Source organism: Lagopus muta, chromosome 5, assembly GCF_023343835.1.
Source record: "Lagopus muta isolate bLagMut1 chromosome 5, bLagMut1 primary, whole genome shotgun sequence".
NCBI classification, from domain to species: domain Eukaryota; kingdom Metazoa; phylum Chordata; class Aves; order Galliformes; family Phasianidae; genus Lagopus; species Lagopus muta.
Window position 1 is genome coordinate 23164170 of NC_064437.1, and position 22115 is coordinate 23186284.

At 42.0% G+C, this 22115-nt stretch overlaps 1 protein-coding gene across 1 annotated transcript in view; it reads left to right on the forward strand.

The window, feature by feature from the left end:
• NOTCH2 (notch receptor 2) overlaps positions 1-22115 on the forward strand; it is an 80328-nt gene that overhangs the window by 50819 nt on the left and 7394 nt on the right. Inside the window, exons 14-29 of the mRNA XM_048944215.1 lie at positions 84-229; positions 1391-1510; positions 1621-1773; positions 4446-4674; positions 6696-6897; positions 9597-9750; positions 10751-10935; positions 11751-11883; positions 13887-14132; positions 16151-16263; positions 16552-17081; positions 17702-18049; positions 18277-18419; positions 18670-18880; positions 19733-19829; positions 20332-20500. Coding sequence (XP_048800172.1) covers positions 84-229; positions 1391-1510; positions 1621-1773; positions 4446-4674; positions 6696-6897; positions 9597-9750; positions 10751-10935; positions 11751-11883; positions 13887-14132; positions 16151-16263; positions 16552-17081; positions 17702-18049; positions 18277-18419; positions 18670-18880; positions 19733-19829; positions 20332-20500 — 3179 coding nt within the window. The remainder of the gene's footprint in view (positions 1-83; positions 230-1390; positions 1511-1620; positions 1774-4445; positions 4675-6695; positions 6898-9596; positions 9751-10750; positions 10936-11750; positions 11884-13886; positions 14133-16150; positions 16264-16551; positions 17082-17701; positions 18050-18276; positions 18420-18669; positions 18881-19732; positions 19830-20331; positions 20501-22115) is intronic.

Consider the following 22115-nt stretch of genomic DNA (forward strand, 5'->3'; position numbering starts at 1 on the left):
AGGGTGGTTTATTTTCAGTATTTTGGAGCGAAGAGGAATTATTCCAAAATGTTCTCTCATTCGTGATGCTCTTCCCTTTGAAGGTACAAATGTGTCTGTGACCCAGGCTGGGTAGGAGATTACTGTTCAACAGAAGGGAACGAATGTAAATCAAACCCGTGCCAAAATGGAGGAACTTGTGAGGATCTGCTGAACGGATATAGATGTACCTGCAAGAAAGGATTCAAAGGTGAAAATTCATAGAGAGTGTTGTTCTTTTCACTTCATTGCACTTTTAATGGCATTGTAATATTTTCATTGAACTTTTTGGAAATAGGAATTGAGAAGGAAAATGCCATGGTTATATAAAGTTGAATTACAGTTGAATATAGATGTGATACAGCTGCATAGAATGCTTTTTAAGATTGCACTTAAGCCTTGTTTGAACCTACGAAGAAATGTCCTAATTGCAATTTACTCTGTAAGAAGGTTAAACTGGTCTATATAGTCTATGTAAATGCACTGGGAACTGAAGAGACATTATTGGAAGGTTAGTGCCATCCAAATGACATCAGTTTTCTTAAGTGTAGAAGCAATTCAATGGGGACATAAGGCTATTTGGAAGGATAATTCTTTCTTGAAGATATCAAAGTCCAGAAAAAGCACTTAGAAGAGAGAAAATATTCATAATACAGTACTTGTTGCCAGAAAGCATCTAAGCTTGCAGTGGAGTGGATGAGTTCTTATTCCACAAAATATGTATGTTGCACAGGCAAAAACATCTAATGTAATGTGCAGCTCATCTGAAAGTGATGAGATAATCTTTTAAAGAAAAAGTTATGCTTGGTAGTGGCACTGTCTAAAAATTTTGCCTAGTGGATATATAGATTGAGTTCTTTTAACAGTAGCTTTACAAAAACTTCATAAGAAAGAAGGAAATGCTAGAACTTTGGTAGTGTAAGCGTAACATAAAGCAAGAAGAGGAGCAAATAAAAAGATGTAATCAGAATAGCAGCAGGAAAAGGTGCTGAAGAGTAACTAAAGCAGTAGTAGCTGCATATTTATGCCTTTCTCACTTAATGTGTCTTCTCTGCAAGCAGGCTTAAAGACTTCATCTTCCATAGGCTGGGATTATACAGCCTTTGGCTTCCTCACATCCCTCTAAGGCTCAGTGCAGTAGGTTTGTCTTCCAGTCACTGCCCTCAAATTAACTTAGTTGGGATGACCATGTCTATCTGCTGAGCCTATGAGGAGTATTCTGATCTTTCTACTGCTAGGGTTTGTCAAATATGGAAATGTCATCCACTGCTGTGTAGGACAGTGATGCAAGTTGCAATCTTTTTTTTTTTTCATTCTTCTGAAAAAACTCTTAGCTCTGTATTCTCCTGTTCTCTCCCCTTCTGCACTCCAGGTGTGAACTGCCAGGTAGTGGTTGCACCGTGTTCCCCTGACCCTTGTGAGAACTCGGGAATTTGCCAAGAATCTCCTGATTCTGAAGGCTACACCTGCCAGTGTGCCCCTGGCTGGGAAGGTAATGTGCCTGGGAACGTACAGTACTTCCAACGCTCAGCAGTGTTGGCATCGAGCCTTTTGACCACTGACATGAGGAAAGATCTTACTTCTGCACTCTCTGTTTTTCAGGGGAGAAATGTACGGTGGATATTGATGAATGTCTCTCAAAGCCCTGCAAAAATCACGCTTTGTGTCATAATATTCAAGGCAGTTACCTGTGTGAATGTCGTCCAGGCTTCACTGGAGGAGACTGTGACAGTAACATTGATGACTGCCTGTCTAGTGAGTATTAGAGAATTGTTCTGTTTTCCCCTTTCACATAGAAATAATTTTGCTTTGCTCTTCAACAGGTACTCAAAAGTTCCTTTGTAAGTTCTTACCAAGAAGGGAAAAAAAAAACACAAACCAACAACCTCAAAACCTCAGCCTTGTAATACTTGCATGTGTAAGGCAGGCAAAATCCATTATGTTTAGCTGCTAAAAATGTATTCTAGCTGATGATAGGAGTTATTTTCAAATTTTTAACTTGAAGTGATCCTTATTTCTGTACTTTAATAAGGAACACTGTTAAATGAATAATTGTGTTTGCCTGAAATTTTAATTCATAAAGTAACATTGCAGACTTTATCTGTATTTCAAAGGTAAGCTTGTTTGAGGTGTGGTGGGAATCTGAGACAACAGCAGTCCTTGAAATGTATTTGTCTGACATTAATACTCTGGAAAGAGTGGATCCTGTTGCTGTTCCAGTTAAGCCATATCTGGAAGCAAATTAAGCAGCAGGAAGGCACTGTATTCCAGAACAGAGATCAGCTGCAGGAGGGTAAGCTGTACAGTGATGACACTTGAAGTTGTTTAAGAGAGCATTTGTTCATTTCATGGCCTTGACAGTGCTGTTTACAAGGGAAACCAAGCACATGTTGGGTGCTTGTTCTTTTTGGCATTTTCTGTATCATCATCAGATAAAATGAGTCTCCTGAAAAGTGTCCTGTGTTTAAAAGCTTGTCTGATACTATTGTGAGGTGCTTTATCAAACCTTGTTCACCACGTTGTTTTTTTTAACTGGCTGCCTCTTGGAAAAAAAAAATGCAATGGACAAAAAAGAATAATTCTAGCTTTTATTGGAATAGACTAAAAACAAACCAAAATCTTACAGGCTTTAGATATGCATTTAGAAAGTCATGTTTTGCATTGAAAGAAATTTACGTTTGTGACTGCTGTAGAGAAGGATTCAAACAAACCCGTGAGTAAAAGTTACCGTGAGAGAGCCCCAAAGCAACACCATTGGAAGAATTTCTGACACATCTGGCTTAGCCTGAGCTTTTCCTTGCCTCTTTCTGAAGAAACAGAGTACAAAAAGTGGCACTGGTGCATTGATCCAAAGCTTTATTTACCGAAGCCAACGAAGATGTGGCTCAGTTTTATATGGGTGTTTTATGTGGATATCTGAAGATGCAAACACTTTAAGTGTTCAGTCTTTCTTGAACAGCTGGAAAATCTCTGAGTTGAGATTGATCCAGTGCTGTCTGTTATGTAGCACACCCATGAGGTTGAAGAGGAATTTCAGATTACTGCTGCAGCTGATTTCATTTAGCATAACAAAAACCTTCCATGGCTTGAGCCAAGTGTCTTTAATCTATGAAGCAAATAAACCCTCCAATAACAAGAACTTATTGAAAAGTTGATACTCTAGTCTCCTTTCTCTGTAGTAAATGTGTGGCACGGAACATTAATTTTGGCTTCAGTCATAAGTGGCTGGCTGCCACAGACACAACATTTTACAGCTGCCAGGGGTCTTGCTTTGAGCATGCTTTTTCTCTGCAGTAGTCAGATGACCTTTAAATGAATGCAGGTGTCAGTCTTACAACAAAAATTTTTATCATGTGAGCATATTCCTCAGTCAATAAGTGAGCTTTAATTACCTTTCTCATCTGTTTTCTTCATTTACCAGTGAACAGAATGATCTTGTACTTGTGTTGAACTGCAGATCTTCGGCTGAGTTTATTTGCACTTTAAAGTTTGTATTTAGTAGTACTTGAGGATAGTCTTAGATCACAAAAACTGCTCAGTAACCTTTTTATTTTTCTCCCTCTTCCCCATTCCCCTCTCTGCCTTTACATATGCAAGTTCTTGGACTAGGGAAGCCTGACTAGAAAAGAAAACTGGCTTCAGAGGCAGAATCTGACATAGGATTATTGTTCTTAAAGTGGAAGGAGCAAAGTAGGAAGAAACTACTGAGAGATGGCAAATTGGTGCTTGTGGAAACAAAAGGAATGCAGCAGCAGGGAGTAGCTGAGCCCAAAAAAAAAACAGGCGATGCACAACTAAAAAGGTTTTGGTTGCAATGAAGAAAATGCTAAGAATTGTTGGGGTGAGGAGCAATCAGGGTTGAGTATGAAATTTGGGCTTTTCCACCAGCCTTTCCTCTGTCTGCCTTTGATACTGGGAAGGATGCCAAGTGCTTAATTACGCAGAAGTACTCATACATATACTAATTTCCACATACACATTTGATTTGACTGGATTACTTGCATGCTTAGAATTAATCACACAAGTTCTCCCATGCGTTGAGGAGTGTCCGGACATGTGCTGAGGAGTGTCTGTACAAACAAGGGAGAAGAAAGGGTTAGTGAACTGTGTGTATTTTCTTATTGGTAGGCATTTGGCAGAAGAGCAGAGCTTGAACTTTAAAATGAGAGGCTTTGGGGCTGGTTTTGTTGCTTTTGGTTCAACAAATCCTGGGAGAGAAATGTGTAGGCCCTGAAGTTTTGTCCTGATCCACACCTTGAGAATTCAGTATTGGCAGAGCTTTTTGGTTCTCTTCCATGAAGTGTCTCAGAAAAACTTGTATTTACCTTCTGGACAGTGTCATACATTTTTTTTTCTGAAGATGACTACCATAGGCCTGGGTTTTTACTGTTACCCATTTTAACACTAAGTTAATGTTTCTGTCTTAGATCCCTGCCAAAATGGGGCTTCGTGTGTGGATGGGATAAACTCTTTCTCATGCATCTGCCTACCTGGATTTCATGGAGATAAATGTCAAACAGATACCAATGAATGTCTGAGTGAACCGTGCAGGAACGGAGGCACATGCACCCACTATGTCAACAGCTATACATGCAAGTGTCAGCCTGGATTTGAGGGAACCAACTGTGAGAACAACATCGATGAATGCACAGAGAGGTGAGGAAACTTCACAGTGCTGCTGCTAGAAAGCCTGAGCTGAGTTATTAACTGCACATAATGGAAGCTAGAAAGCTACGAGGAGGCAACCAGAAGGAGAACTGAATCCACTAATTTTGTACTGGAAATGTTTAATTTTTCTGGAGACCTTTTAATGCTCAAAAACTGGATGTGAGTTAGCAGTGCTGATATTAAAAGCTGAAGTGATTTTAAGGAGGAGGTAGGGAACTGAGTTAAAATGCTCAATAGCTCGTCCCTAATGAGTTGGTTTGCTTGGTGATCTTTGAAAAAAACTCTGAGGGTTACATCTGTGTATCCATCTTCTTTCTGCGTGTTTATTTTAAGCTTCATTGGGATTCAGATAAGTAACTTTAGATTCTCAGATGGAAACGGTTTCTAATACAGCTTGAGATGATTCAAAAAAAATCTGTTCTCGTCTAATTACAATAAACAAATAAGGTGCCTAAATGTGAAGCCCTTGCTGTTCTCATGCATTTTGTGTGCACGAAGAAAAGGTCTTTCCTGTCTTTTCTAAAATTGAAATTGTGGGGGAGGAAGTAGTTTAACATCTTTTGCTTAAGAAGAGGATTGTGTCACCGATGAGGGTGTGTTTAATTTGCCCAACAGTTGTTTAATCAAGTATGTTGGGTGCTCTAGAGCAGAACGCCTGGTTCTTCCTTGAGATTCATCCTGGTTTTGATTTCCTTATCAGTCAGGACAGAAACCAGTCTTGCAGGTATGAATGAGGGATGCAGTAATTTGGCCTGGTCTGCCAAGCTAAACCAGTCACACCTTCTCAACCAAAATTTCCTGAGCGATACTTAAGAGCATGCTTATGGTTGGTTAATTTGAATTTGGTTCAAATGATTCTTCCTTGTCTTCTATGAGAAAGCTCCTATGAGAAAGAGTGACGCTTTCTTTTGGAGATGGGTGCTTGATTTCAGTGCAGTGTGCCAAATGATTGACAGTTCCTCCAGCTTCTGTTTTGCCATGAACGTTGAAGGCAGTTTTTGCTCCTTTTAAAGTGGTATGCAGTCCACAAGGCAGAAAGACAGCTCTAATAAATAGGTTGATGTTGACAGCTCTAAGTTAATGACAGTCAGAATTTAGGTACTTAAAACTTGCACTGAAAGTTCAGGGAGATGACTCAGTCACTTCTTTCATGGAAAGTACCTTTCCACAGTGCTCAAGACAGATAACAAGCAGGAATGCATTTTGTGCTCTTTATCAAAACGATCATCTTGAATCTGATCTAGATTTATTTTCAGAGGAGCGGGAGTTTCTTTTTCTTTAGAGGAAAAAATTGTGAGGAGCTAATTTTGCATGAGGCTTCACTTCTGCTAATTTTCCCAGTAACTTCTCTGTAGGACATGTACTCTGGTAGAATTCCTTATGATCAGAAGGTTGTGGGGGGTAATTCCTTTGATCTGAATTCTGCCAGTGCATATGTGAGTAGCTTTACAAATCAAGGACTGAAGGAAAGTTCTCGTGAGAAGAGGAAGGGGTTTAGCAGTACCAGTACTTTCACATTATTTCAATAAGGAGCATGCTCGTGTTTTGCATGTTACATGAAGCTTTCCTTGAGAAAACATATCTTTGATTCCTTTGAAGTAAAAAAAAAATAATAAAGAAGAAAAGGCAAATTGTTCTGCTGCTTATAATTTGTAACGCAATCAGAATTTGTAATACAATTTGCATACAACCTGTCAGTTTGAGCAAACAGCACTGTTTGTGGTGTCACTGAAGCTGGGAAGATTTCTTTAAGTGAGAAATTAACTCCATTGCTAATGACTCATTGAAACCATGGTTTACTTTCTTTGCCCATCAAGGTAAAACACAACAAAATGGAACCCTGCTGAATTGCTTTATCTGCTTTATGCTTCTTTCGTGAGGGCTCACTGGAGCACAGATGATTCTGTAATCTGGTTTTCCGTCTCTTTTCAGTTATGTTTTCGTGCCATCTCTGGCTAAGAGCTAATTGCATTTTGTCTCATTTACCTTCTGCTCTCCCTCTCTTGCAGCTCTTGTTTCAATGGAGGGACCTGCGTGGATGGGATCAATTCCTTTACCTGCCAGTGTCCAGTGGGCTTTACGGGGCCCTTCTGCCTCATGGAAATCAATGAGTGTGATTCACATCCTTGCTTGAACAAAGGGTCTTGTGTGGACAGCCTAGGCACATACCGATGCATATGTCCTTTGGGTTACACGGGGAAGAACTGCCAGGTGGGTGGTGATTTCTTGTCTGTTCTGCACAGCCAACTGTTACTTGAACTGAACAGCAGCAGGAGTTCCTGCTTAGATGTGAGGTACCAAACATGGCAAGTGCTATTTCTCCTATTTTGATGAGCCTGTTAGCCCAGGGAAAACTTAGTCCAGTCTCTTTCTAAAACAGAGCAGATGCCTCTGTTCAAAACTCTGGAAATCTGGAAGTGTCTGCTTGTAAGAAGGAGAAAAATGCTTATTTATTTCTGAGGATGGGTGTCAATGCAGTTTTCTAGATAAGTTTTCTTAAATGAGAACAGCTGTTAGCTTTGAAAATGCTGCATTTCATCCGAACATAAAACTGTCCTGATTCAAAATAAAACACTGTGTTTATATAGAGGGAAAAAAGGCTACTACTTGAGTGGAAGAATTTCAGTGTCATTAGCAGCACATTAATTTCACTGCTCTCTTTTGCACAGAGGGGTGTAGTTCTTCCAGGTTGATTGTATATATATTTCCCCCAACAAAAATAGCCAGGAAGTTTCAGAGCAGTAACTGAAGTGATCGTCCTGTTCACAACTTCCATACAAAGGTCTGGTACTACTTGCATACTTAGTTTCAGGTGATCTCATTTTTCACAGTGAGCATAGAAGCCACAGACTCATGCTGTAAATGACTGACTAGTACCTGTTAAGGACTCGTGTGAATTTGACTGCTTGCCAGATACACAAAGAAAAACTGCAAGAGATGAGTTACAGATTAAATGGGAAAATGGTATCTTGACAGCGTTCCAGTTTCTTTTTTAGAATTAATACATCTCATTTCAGCCATGATACCCACTTCTAAGTATAGAAATACTTGGATCTAAGCTGCACCACTTGGCGTATCACAGTGGAAGCAGTGCTTATTTCATTTTTCATGTTAGAGCTATTTATTTTCCTATGCTTATCAGAATAGCAAGTATTGAGTCTGTGTCTTGCTTTGGAAGAGCAAACACTATGTTGGCTTTCTTTGCAACAAGTCTGAGTGCTGCCCCTTGAAAACAAAACAGCAGTGTGTGTATGAAATTACTGGAAAGCATGAGAATGCTGTGAGGATTTTGAAACTTTCTTTGGTGCTGATGTGTCTTTGTGACAGGGCAGCTGTTAGAGGAAGCATTTTAGTGGCGGTGGGGGAGGTGCCTTTCCAGAAGTACATTGCTAGACATTAAATTGTCAAGTCTGCTTCTAATGGAGGAAGTGAATGGAAAGTAATGAAGTGATATAAAAAAGCAGCCCCTCAGCTACCCTAATTATGCATTCTGGGCACACCATGTAAACCTCTCTGGCAGAATTAGTATTGAGAGGGATCGTAAAGTACTGTGAAGTTCAGCAGTTCCTCTTCTGTTAGGTTTGCTTTGTTTTTACTTGAGGAAAGGATTAATGTTCCTGTCCCCAAATTAAATGTGGGTTCCCAGAAGGCCTGTTTGCTTCATGCTCAGAGAAGCTTGATCATCTCATATTACTCATTTTGCACAAGAAATCTGAGCTTTCTAAACTGAAGACTGCTACTGAAAGCTGTGTTGGAGAGAGTTATAGATCACAGCGATGCTGTCGCTCTTATCTTAGTGGAAAATTGGCCTGACCTAATTAGCAAAGCTAAATACGGAGAACAAGTTATGGAATTTGCATGTAAAATAGTCAGCTACTCATTAGAAATACAGAAGCAAGAAGCTCGGTGTTTTTTCACGCTGAGATGCATGTGGTAAAACTTAATTCCAAGTTTCTTTTTGGTTGCCTGTGAAAGCACAGATTTTTCTCCTTTACTTTTTGTGGGGAGGCGGTTTGCATCTGAAAAGCAGAACTTTCTGCAATTGAAATGGCATTTTGCAGCCAAAATTCAATACTACTCACTTTATAAACCTCATCCGTCCCCCAAGTCGGTTTGAAATCAATCAAATGGCTGTATTACTTTGAAGGTTGAGTGCTCAGAAAGGAAATGATGGTTAGTGGCTGGTTTATATTAGGTCAGATGGTTATTTTGAGTCCTTTCCACTTCCATATGGCGATGTACTAAAAATGTCAGTCTCTGTTTGGATACTGCTTGTTTTTATTAAAGGAATCAAGAAAAATGGTATGTTTTTGCCCTCTTGGCCCATTCTCAGTCTATAAAACAGTTCTGGGGTTTCAGTTGAATCTCAGAAGATGGAAAAATTTGGGGAGATTGTACTAGAGCAATTGAGATCAAAAGCAGGTATGTTATCTAATGACATAAAGGAAAAACAAAGATCAACGTGTGCAACGCGTCTATTCTCAAAAAAGCAGTGAAGATGGAAAGGGAGTTTGTGAAAAGAAAGGACAGTTGTTACTGTCGATGGCTGGAAGCTTTCCTACTAACGTGGAGAAGGAAGCCTACTTTGAGATATAAAAAAAACCCTGAGTTTTCTCAAACCCAGCCAGCCAGATAACCCTGTGTGGCAACTGCAAGGATCACCTCTGTGATGAAACGATGCTGCCATCTGGGGTTTGCTTCCCTGCACATCTACACCTTTCTAGACATGCAAGCTCTTGGGATTGTCAGTGAAGAAGCTACATTAGACTTCACGAGTACTGTGCCTTTCTTTCCAAAGCTCCTTGGAGCCAGAGCCTTTTTTTCTTTGCCTCTTGAACTTATACTCTGGATCAGTGTTTCCTACTGATCTTACCATATATCGTGTTGTGTTTTTTCTTTGTCCTCTCTAGACACCTATGGATCTGTGCAGTAAGTCTCCCTGTAAGAACAAAGGCACATGTTTCCAAAGTGGAGCCCAGACTCGATGTGACTGTCCTTCTGGCTGGACTGGTGCTTACTGCGATGTGCCCAATGTCTCCTGTCAAGTGGCAGCTTCACAAAGGGGTAAATAAGCATTCTTAGCATCCTCTCTGCTTCAATTGAAAACATTTCCCATCGTTAATCGATGCTTCCTCTCCTCATACACCTGTGGACACAACAAACATTGAGAATTCCAAAGAGCTTCACCTCTCAGAGGTGGATCACAGTCACTTCTGTGCTAGAAAATTCTGCAAGGTTGTGTTAAGATTCAGGGTTTTCTGGGTTCTTCCTGACATAAGAAGTTAATGTCATAAATATTAGGAAAGAAAAATTGGGGGGGAGGGGGAAAATGACAAGTCTGTTTCAGTAATACGTGTCCTGCTTTTTTGGAAAATACATTGGCTGTTCCTATGTTTTTTCTGCCAAATATCAGGCAGGCCGGGTTTAAGACATGCTGTCCTTGTGCACAAAAGGCATCTTGCAATTTCTGATGCTTCCAAGTATTTTCTCAGCAGATACTGGCTATTAAGTACCCCATTCACTATAGCTAAGACCATACCCCCTGTTACGCCTCGGTGATAATTTCATACTTCAGTTGCTGCATATGTAAAAGATTTGGATTTTTAAGTGAATTTCTTCCTGAAAGGTGACTTCCTGGACATGTGACTCATGCACAGTGTCATGCAGCTTTCAGCTGAGGGAAATCCAAATGAGCAGATTTGTTGTCAAACGTTATCAAGCTGCAATATTTTTGCAGACATTCTAGGTACATTGAGCCTTTGTACTGTAACATTAACACTTCAGAGATGCATATTTGCCTGCCAGTGGTGAAATAAGGCAGCTGTGCAAATAATTTGTGCCAGTGTTGATGCTGATGATTGATCCAAATGGGACAGAGCAGTGACTCCATTCAGAAGCCAGCCGTGGTTCTTGACTCACTGTAATTTAAAGAGTCACTCTTCAGTTTTTCACTTTCATGTTTTCAGTGCACTGCTTCTAGCCGTGTTCATTCCTGGCTGATCTACCAATGCTGATGGAAAATGTGTTTCACGTGTTTTCTCACTTGATTTAACTTTTGCTTCAGGAATCACAGTGGATCAGTTGTGCCAGCACTCCGGTCATTGCCTCAATGTGGGAAACACACACCGCTGTCAGTGCCGTGTGGGTTACACTGGCAGCTACTGCGAGGAGCAGCTGGATGAGTGTGACTCCAGCCCATGTCAGAATGGTGCTACCTGCAGGGATCATCTGGGTGGATACCAGTGCGAGGTAATGCTGAGTGCTTTAGTAGGAAGTGGCCTGAATATTTATGGCATTGTAATGCAAAGGCATCGAAAGAAGCCTGAAACACATGCAAGTGGTAGAAGAGATTCACAGAGTGGATAAAAGCCACCTAACACCTTTAAATATATTTTTTAATTCAGTTGTGGCAGAGGCAGTGCTCCTGAAAGACTTCAAAATTGAAGTGGAAGTACATTTGTAAGGAGGTGTGGTTGATAAGAACTCAATCTCCAAGAAGTTCTAATCTTGCTTTTTCTGAGATGTGGTTTGTATTAAAATATATGTAGAATTCCTTAAAGGAATATTGTAGTCTCCAATTCTGGGTGGGCAAAATATCTGTTGCCTTTCAGAGTGGGGGATGCCTTCCTCTACCTTCTAACTCCTACAGCTGATACAGAGAGCAATGGAGACCATCATCTTACAGTCTATCAAGCTTCTTAAGCTTTGGAGAATGGTAGAGCACCTTGGAAGCACAGACCCACCCAGAAGGAAAACCTGAGTATTATATAAACCTGAAGTCAAAACTTCCAAATCAGTCTCCATGGCAAGAAGTTTGAGGATTTTACTTGCCATATTTTACAGAAAGAGTCACTCAGATTCAGACATGGGTCATGCAGTCATGTGATGAAGCTGTGCACTGAGCTGTCTGTCTGTGTAGCCCTTGAAGTCACTTGCAGTTGTATGGCAACAAAGGAAATCGTAATCTGTCCCTTTGAGGGTTTGCTGAGTCAGTCAGCCTTTCTCAGGTGCCTGCTAATGTAACTGTTATGAAAAGATTCTTCATACTTCTTTTTGTCCTGTAGTGTGTGCCTGGGTACCAGGGTGTCAACTGTGAATATGAAGTGGATGAGTGCCAGTTTCAGCCCTGCCAGAATGGAGGAACATGCATAGACCTTGTCAACCATTTCAAGTGCTCCTGTCCACCAGGCACTCGGGGTATGAAACTCAGTAATTAAGTGAATGTTACGAGAATAAATTTTCCTTTCTGACTTGTTTCCTAATGCAGAGTCTAAAGGGAATCTGTTATTTTCTTTGAAGAATGTTCCCAAAGTGCACTGAATCCCTTGAGAACACATATTTTCCCTTTAAAAATAAATATGTAAATTTGTTAGGCTATGGGATCTCTGTCTTTCTGAGCTGTTTTTTTGTTTTGGTTTGGTTTTGGTTTTTTATTTCCTTTCTTTTAATGGAATAGGTCATGACAGTGTTCTCTGGGAATAGATGACCCCTCTTTGGCACTGGCGATGGACTAGATTGCTATTAAGATGTCTCCCAAGTTTATCTGTTTTGTTCCATAAAATCCAAGGTTTTTTCTTAGCTAAGAAACTATGAAATATACAGAAAGCTTGCTTAGTTCTTGCATTGTTTCCAACACCCTTGTTTAAATTTTGGCCCTACGTTGTGCTCTATCCTGGAACCATTTGTGAAAAAGAAGTTTGATGCTTGTAGGTTAGTTTAAACTATTTCAGCAAGTTGGAACTCTTTTAATAGCAGCTCCTAAAAATAAATTTTAAAACAATCCAGCTACACAGTGTTGATTTTTAGCAAGTAGGATTCCACAGCTTGTTCAACATAATGTTTCTTGAAAGATCTCCTTACATTTCCTAGTTATATGTGGCCTGGTGGTGTTGCTTTCTGCCTTCGGAAATATTGCAGAGAGCACATCTTTACTCACCAGCAGATGTTTTCTAACTTGATTGTTTTTCTTTAAACCTTGTTTCTGAAATCAGTTTAAAGATTTTATGTTCTTCTGAACTTTTTCTTCGCATTCATTGAGTTTAATGTGGCTGTCACGTTAAACACATCTCCCCAGTCTGCCTAAATACTTACTTTATTCCAAGTCATCGTATTTGACAGTTCCTTGTGTTTTTGTGATTGCTTTTGTGATTTGGACCTCCATTTTAGAGGAAAGAAAGAACCAAAGTTTGTTTGTTGCATCTCTACATCAACGTACATATTTATGTACTAATTCCTGTGTTGTCAGAATTTGTGATGTACAAAGGTACCCCTCATCTTTGCAAGATTCTTCATGGTTCAGAGTGGGCTTTTAATTGCTCAGTCTTTATTCATTGAGATGAATTACTTTTTGGATGTGATTTATTTTTGTTTCCTAAATGAAAGGAATTAGAATTTGCTGGTATCACTACTTAATGGTATCAAGATGTAGTTTTTCTCCCTAGTCTGGTCTGAAATAAATGCTTTACTGATGCGTGTATAAATTTGTTCCTTGTGTAGGTGAATCATTGCACGTGCTGAGGATGAATCAACAATATTAATAGGCAGAACTCTTTGTTCAGCTTATCCTTTAACTTGCTTGAAGCTTATCCTTCATTACACTGCATGACTAAAGTAGAACTAGAACCAGACCTTTTGACAGGGAACCCAATACAGAGAGGGAGAAGCTGGCATCCCTAGCAGCATTGGTAGTTCACTGTAGGTCCTCAGAAGTCAAACTGCAGGAATGGCATACTGGCCAGGGGTCTCTGTTTTATCACAGTTGCTTTTCAGTTGGCTTGCTGTGGCTTGTTCTGACGGTGTTGCTGAATTTCAGGGTTACAGCCAAGTTAAATGAGTGGTTGGAAGCTTCCAGCCTTGCTAGGGATGGCACAGGGCTCTCTATGTTCAGTTACAGGGCTAAATGGAGTGTTTCTTTCATTTTTGTTTTGATTTTATGTTTTTAATTATGTCCCTAAATTAAGTCAAGCATGAAAGCTGCTAAATACCAGTATGACATACCATTGAGAGCAGACTGGATCTAAACCACATGCTTCTAAGTCAGCGCTGAGGCTCACTGTCTGCAGCGGGCATGGGTTGCATTAAACTGGGATCTTTACCTGTTTGTATCGAGGACTCTGTTCCATGTAGTCAAAACTTGAACGTCATAGGAAACGAGGCCTTGACACCCTATTCTCAAATTGCCATTTCTGCTGTTTTGACAGGTCGCCTGTGTGAGGAGAACGTGGATGACTGTGTTTCAGAGTCAGGAGGACCCCGCTGCTTTAATGGAGGACAGTGCATTGACCAGATTGGGGGTTATAGCTGTCTTTGTCTCCCAGGCTTTGCAGGCGAGCGGTGCGAGGGGGATATCAATGAATGCCTCTCTAATCCTTGTAACCCTCGTGGAAGTCTGGATTGCATTCAGCTGATAAATGATTACACATGTGTCTGTCGTAGTGCTTTTACTGGTGAGTATTCATGAACATGCTTCCAATTTCAGAGTGGTATCTTGAAAAATGGTGTTAGTCACTTCCCTCTACAATATTTGATTGTTCCTCTGTGCTGTCTCAGTTCTGAAAACACTTTTTTTTTAAGGGGAAAAAAATCTAAGATGTTGGACTTCCAGAAGTGTCTCAGACAAAAGAATCTCCTGAGACTCCTGACTGCCAATTTTTTTTTCCAGATACTTTTCTCCACTTCATATTTTCACATTTCTGTTATTGAAATTGTAATTGTCTGTGTGTCAGCTTCACTTTTGCAAAGCAGCATATGAATTTTCTCTGTAAGTCAGTGTTATAATATCCATAATTAGCTTTTGGCCTCCTTTTGTAACCCTCCCTCCCTCAATTCCTTATGTTGGAGATGTGGTCTGGATGGGATACTCTATGCATGACAATCTGTACATTCCTAGCTTATTTATGTGATCCTTTCACAATCCAAATTTGAATCACAGCTTTGCAAAAAAAAAAAAATCACGCCACACAATCTTGTGTCTAGCTCTGTCTAGTCCTCTTCTTTGTCAGTATTACTGCTGTTCTGCTTTCTGCCTCCTGCTGGGCGTAAGTTAAAGCTAATAGTCTCCAGATGTGTCTTAACTTTCAGCTTTCCAGACTGCATGTCAGTTTAATTCTCATGTATGCAGTTTTCCTCCATTAAAACCTTTCACTTTCCCTGCTTACCAGTGACCCTCTCTGCATGCTTTACCAATAGTTCTTACTTGTTTTCTTAAAAGTTAAAGATTTTGAGATTTTTCCACTAAAGAAACAACAAGAGTGTGCACTTAAAGAGCTCATGTGATGGTTTTTGGATGCACTGCCTAGACTGCCAGAAGTAGTTCCTAAAAGGACACTGTTGCAGGACGTTAGCTTAACAGACAGACTTAAATACAACCCCTTCTTCATAAATTGTGCCTCACATTGCTTCTGGCTCTCGTGGAAGGGTTGTTGGAACTTGCAGCATGGGGAGTGCAGACCTGCACTTCCTTAGGGGGCAGAGGCAGAGCTGCTGTGTCTCAGACGTGAAATCTGTCTGGAAATGTTAGGCACAGAGGGGGAGCATGTCTCTTCCTCTAGCTGTTAGTCTCCTGCACATTCCACATTGACCCTTCTGCCTAGGAGGAGATGGAGGTGGCTTTGCTGTGGTTTCTGACTAATAGGATGCCAGGTCTCTGTGGGCCATCCTGCCCTGTCTGCTTCTGTCTGTGAACAGTCAGTTTTGGCTGCACATGTGGGGAGACTTCTATTAATATTTTCCTGGGAGGTCTAAGTCATGTTCAGGTCATCCTTGTCTTTTCTCAGTGCTGAAGCCTGAGTTTTCCTCTGGATGCTGCTGTAAACTCCAGTCCATGCAGCCAGGGCCTCTCCAGCCAGCTGATGAGCAAAGGGAGGCTCTGCCTGCTCACCCTGTTCACTGGTACTGCATCTGGTCCTAAGACATAGTTTTCTCCCAGCAAATCAGATGCAATATGTAAGATGACCTAATAGGTGTTCAGGATTCCTTGCTGTGGCCAGTTTGGTACCTGTGTTACTTCCAGCAGTGATTGGTGCTGAAGGCATTCTGCGCAGTCATTTGTCCTTGCAAGATGCTGGGAGTTGTTCACTCAGAGAATGATTTCCCTTTGGATTCATTAAGCATTTCCCTAGAAGTAAAGAGATCTCAGGGAATTCACAACATCTTCAGCCTCTGTGCTTGGATGATTTAAGGGTGACAGCAGCAAACTGTCTTTGCACTGTGTCACGTGTTCTTAAGAAGGCAGATGAGATGGGCTGGCTCCAGATAACCCTTTGGATTTCGGGGGTTGTGCTTTCTCCAGCTGCTACTTAAGGAGCATATGTTATCTGAAGAGACATGCTTTACGTTTTCCAAGAGGGAAGCTTCGTTGGAGTCTTTGACTTGTTGGCTGTTAATGCATATTTTGCTTGGTGATGGTTTTAAGATGTGCACACGTGCATTTCTCTGATCATTTCTGTGTGTGTCTGCATCACAGGTCGTCACTGTGAGAGTGTCATAGATGTGTGTCCCAGGAAGCCCTGTCAGAATGGAGGTACCTGTGCTGTTGCCAGCAATATGCCAGATGGGTTCATCTGCCAGTGTCCTCCGGTAAGTGCTGTGTCCTGAAACAGAATCACCTGCCTCAACTGTGGAGTCCTATGGCTACAGTCACATGAGCTTCACTAGGCCAGTGTTGGTTGAAGTTGTTCTCTTTAGTACTAGAAATTGTGTCCTCAGACAGACTGTACACATGTCCTTCGGTTTGTCTACTGGAATCCAAAGGTACCATAAGAAAATGACTGTTGAGAATGAGATTGCGTGCGACACTTTGCCTCCACCCCTGAGAACGCTGAAGAATAAGTACTGAGCCTGACCATTTTCCTGTTTTCCCCCTAGGGTTATTCCGGGGCAAAATGTGAGTTCAGCAGCCACAGTACTTGCGGGCAAGTAAAATGCAAGAAGGGTGAGCAGTGCATCCAGACATCTTCTGGTCCGCGATGCTACTGCCCAAGGCTGGCTGTGGGAGAGGAATGCCAGACCAATGCAGGCTGTGCCAGTGCCCCCTGCCAGAATGGTGGGAGCTGCCACCCTCGTTCTCAGCCTCCTTACTATTATTGTCAGTGCCCTGATCACACCCAAGGCAGCCAGTGTGAACAGCTGATACATCCCAGCCAAGAGCCTCTGGGGTGTTTGGATTCCCAGTGTGCAGAAAAAGCGAGAGATGGCTATTGTGATGAGGACTGTAACACTCACGCCTGCCAGTGGGATGGAGGTGACTGTTCCCTCACAATGGAGGATCCTTGGGCCAACTGCTCCTCTTCGTTTCGCTGCTGGATGCTTTTCAATGGACAGTGTGACGAGTTCTGCAACACACCTGAGTGCTTGTTTGACAACTTTGAATGTCAGCAGAACGGCAGAATGTGCAAGTAAGGCTTGATCCTGAGGATGGTTTCTTTGTGTCACTAATGTATCTTCTGCTGGTGCTTTCAACAGCGGGTGCACTTCACGCCTGCTGCCTCAGCCTCCTCCTGCTTGATGAATGTGTTGTGCTTTCTGTGGAAATGTAAATAGCAGGTATTTCATTTTGTGCAGGATTTTACTAGTTTTGCTTCCTGTCCTGAACCCTTCTCATACCTGCAATGTCTGTATTTTTGCCCTAGCTGTTTGCTGCCTCTGAATGTGTTTTCCTGCTCGTTTGTCACGCTGCTTCTTTCTCTTCAGTTAATCACAATAAATGCTTCAGTAGGTGATGTTCCCTTGAGGAAGCAGGAGCTGATGTAGCTTTTTTGTGATAAACAGAATAAGCTGTTTTCTTCCGCTGACATCAGAATGGAACCATCTCTTTCTGGGATGTTCTGTTTTATACTTCCTCCCTGCCACCCATATGCTGGAGTTACATCTTTTCTCTGTATCCCGAGCTCAACTGCTATTTTACCTCAACCACTGATGACCACAAATAGATGTAAAGCGTAAGCTCTAGACTGTTGGTGTATTATACAGAATGTGGATGCCCTGTATGCTGTCTGTAACCCTCTTGCTGTTCTAGGTATGACAAGTACTGTGCTGATCACTATGCAGACGGCCGCTGTGACCAGGGCTGTAATAGCGAGGAGTGTGGCTGGGACGGTCTTGACTGTGCTGGTGACAAAGCTGAGAAGCTGGCAGAGGGGACCCTAATAATTGTGGTCTTGATGCGCCCTGATGAGCTGCTGCGTGACGTTCGCAGCTTCTTGCGTACGTTGGGAACTCTCCTTCACACCAATCTGAGAATTAAGCTGGACTCCCAGGGAAATCCCATGGTATTCCCATACTATGGAGAGAAATCGGCAGCACGGAGTCGGAGATCCCTTGTGGTTGTTCGCAAGCACAGAGAACTAGAGCAAGAGGTCATTGGGTGAGTGGAAGCCTTCGTGTTCTTTTGGCCTTGTTATGCTGGTAGCTCTTGCTTGTTGGTGTCCTGGGGCATTCTAGACCATGTGGGGCTGCTGACCAATGTTAAGTTGTTGCAGCTGCCAAATTCAGTGCTTAGAGTGGAAAGGTTAACTTAAAAAACCACAGATTAATCCAGTGCTTTGATAAGAAGAGTCTCTTTTCCTAACTTCTCTTACTGTGTTTCTGCAGCACGAGGGTGTTCCTGGAGATTGACAACCGTCAGTGTGCAGAGGATTCAGAACAATGCTTTCACAACACAGAAGCTGCTGCAGCCCTCTTAGCAGCTCAGGCAATCAAGGGCATGTTGCCTTATCCTTTTGTGTCTGTCCAAAGTAAGTAATTGCAGGGGAATAATGGCTTGTGCAAGAAACTCGAGCTTGCAGAATGTGTGCTCGGATTATTGATCATCATCATAACATATCTCACTGTTAAGGCCTCAGTTACAGAAGGCTGTGTGTGCAGTATGCTTATTCCTCTCTAAGGGAGGCATCTTCCCCTTAGTAAAGCAGAGCACGTAAAATTAAATTTGAGATCGTTGCCTCAACTTGTAAAATCTCACTGTGCTTCAATTGGAACTTCCAGGCGAACCCTTGTTACCACCAAAGACCCAGTTGCTCTACCTACTTGCTGTGGCAGCTTTGATCATCCTCTTGATCCTTCTCTTGGGTGTGATGATGGCAAAACGTAAGCGCAAACATGGTTCACTGTGGCTCCCAGAGGGCTTTATTCTGCGCAGGGATCCCAGTAATCACAAGCGCAGGGAGCCAGTTGGAGAAGATGCAGTTGGACTCAAGTAAGTTTGTATTTAGGCTACTGACCTACTGCTTTGAAGAACACCGTGTATAAATCTTTCATTAAAGGCACTTAGCATAGGGAAAGCGACCTTTAAGCTAAGACTTCTTAGGCTCTTTCTCTGAATTGAGTACAGCCTTTTTGGACAGAAAAACTTTAAATAACTGTAACCTAATCTGGTTAAGTTTGGTTTTCTGATGCGGTGTAGTTTAGTGGTTAGGTATGGTAGTTGCATTATTTTCTCCTATATTAGGTGTTATGTTTTTAAGTTGATAGGTGTCAACTAATTTCTAACATATGTAGCTCAATTTATTAAACACATGACTCAGGAATAATGGAAAGTTTCAGAAGAAGAATCACGTTTATTAAGTTTAGACTTTCCATTGAGTTAACCAAGCTTACAGTTGTAAATGCATAGCTCACTGTGTAGCTCACACAGTTCTGGGAGAAGATTTATGCTCAATCTGATTTATGCTCTCTGTGTGGCCTGGGAAGTCAGCACGTCCAGCCAAGCCTGACTGTGTGACACTTGAGATTGTTTGCTAGTCATGGGAGCGTCAGGGCTCAGTCCTCCAATGTCATGGTTGATAATTTGCAGTTGGAAATTACAGAACCTCAGTGCTGGATTTGTTTAGGTGAACACCTCTAATCCATATGGTGCCTGTTGTGCAGCAGCTGGTTCATGCTTGTTTCACCTGAGACCGTAGTTGTTCCGTTCTAATTTTGTGGCCCTCCATTTGCAAGCTGCCACATTTGCAAACATCCCATTTATTTGTTGTCTCTCGGTTTAGTATGGGTAGTAGTAGTAGTAAGACCTGGCCAGCCCACAAAATGATGTATTCTTGTTACTTAGAAATCTATCAGTCCAGATACCAGAGGGTAACATGGCAGATTCTGGACCAACTGAACACTGGGCAGGTGATGGTGGACCTCAGCCAAAGAGAGTAAAGGTAAGTTGCTCCAATACTTAAATATTGCCTGCTTATCCCTCAGACCATTTTTGGCTAATGAGGAAAACAGTTGCAGTAATATCCAGGTTAATTCAGAGGTGTGTAACGTACAGCTAATCATATCTGAGGGGCAAAACCTCAGGTGAATGCAGTCACCACAGGCATGTAGAGAAACCAGGTAACTTCTGTACCAGTGTCTCCTCGCTCAAACCCTGCTGCACCAAAGGGAAGAGTGGGTTAATGGTTATGTAACGTTTTGCAGTAGAGACCCGACAACATAAAGTTGGACTGTGAAAGTTAGAAATACCAAGCTGGTGTAAATGGACACATTTATTAGCTTAAAAAAAGAAAATCATAGAACAGCTTGGGATGGAAGAAACCTATGAAGATTGCCTGGTCCACCCCTCTGCCATCAGCAGACATCTTTCACTAGATCTAGAGAACTTTAGACATTAACAGCTTGATAAGCACTTTGAAACAATTGCTTGTTTCCTGCTCTCAGACTGAGGACCAGGCCTTGCTCCCTGAAGCTGACGAGCAGATAGATCAGCGCCAGTGGACACAGCAGCACTTGGAAGCAGCAGATGTCTGTGGAAGCACATCACTAGCCCTTACACCACCTCAAGCAGATCAAGAAGTAGATGTTCTGGATGTCAATGTCAGAGGACCAGGTCAGTACTCTTGAGCATCTCGGGTGTTCTGCAGGTCAGCCACCAGCCCTCTCTTGTTTCCAATGGCTGAGACTGCTAACGTGGGCTATACAGGGACATCAGTAGAACTCTTATGGTACTCGAGAAAAGCTCACGTATGTTCCAGAAAAGAAAGCTGGGGAGGTTTGTGGATTGTGGTCTGCAGCATATGGAATATTGTGTAAAGAGGAGAAAAGAGAGTTCATGTAAGCAGCAGTGGGAGCTGAATGAAGTTGTCTATGATCCCCTTTACAACAGTGCTTGCCTAAAAGTTGTCAGAATGCGTGAATTTTGGAATCCATAGTTCTGCTGGAAGTAACCCCCTACTTCTCTAGCTGGATCACTGCAGGGTCTTACGGCAGACTTTGCTGAAGATGAGCTTAGCAGGGTTTATACCTGAGTTGTTTGTTTTCTGGTGTGGATGCAAGGGTGGCCTTTTCCTGAATAAGATGACTTCTGGCAGAGCAGTGTGCCCTGGTGAGCAGTGTGTGAGTAATCTGTGCTGGAACAGAGAGCAGCAATGCAGCAAGCTTCACGATGAGTTCTTTTTAATTCATTGATTCATATCTTCAACTGGGTTGAAGGGTTCAATGAGTTGTTGATAGCATAGCACAACTCCAAGCTTAGAAAGCAACTTCTCCTTAAAACTCCTGCATACGTGCTCTTTTTCTCAGTGTCAGAAGTCTAGGTGCAGTAAGAACATTCAACTGCTGCTTATGATTGTGGCACTAAGCTGTGTAAGGAACTGGGTGGCTCATCTATAATCAATTCCTGTGTTTCTGAGGGGAGTTTACCAAGAATATTATCCTGATTAGAAGGAGCTGCAAACATAGTTCTTATTCATTTGCTGAGAGTTTGTTCTCATAATCTTGCTACACTTAATTTTTATTGCATTTTGTGGGAACGTTTCCATGCAATTTATCAATTCTCATTCCCTTTCCATTGACCCATTAGCACTCATAAATGTAAAACACGGGGAAAAAGAGATTCCTTGTGTGAGGAGTGTGAGAACGTGAGCCATCTGTTTCTGCCAAGTCTAGGCTTTTTTTTCCCCCCATAAAGAAGCTTTTAGCTGTGTGGCTGGGATAAAAACGTTCCAAGTGCAGGAGATGGTGTTGTTAAGTCTTCAGCTTATTTTCACATCCACTCCAAGTTTTGTCCAGCAAAAGCAGTGGAATAATATGGCCTGTGAGTTGTTTTCCTGTCATTCATATGCTGTGGGACATGAAGCAAGCTGCTGTAAGCCATGCCCGTCTGCAGTACAAGACACCTCTGTCTCAAGCAGAAGTCTCCCAGAGATTGGAGCTCCTGTTCTCATTAATTCTTCACTAATGCCTCTGATTGCAAAGGATGTTGAGCCTGACCAGCTCAAATGCAGGTGTTTGGGCTGTAGCCATCTGAAGGTAGGTGAGCTGGATCCTGGCCACAGGTCCAGGTGCAGGTAATAAGAGCAGTAGAGAGAGGGAGAGGCAAGTCAAAATGCCTTGGATCCCTGCCTGTGAATCCAGGTCTCTTGAGGGTGGGGGATCTGAGAAGTCCCATCTCCAACAGACTTTACCAGTGGGTTCTATACGTCCCTGCTTTCAGTGTATTGTTT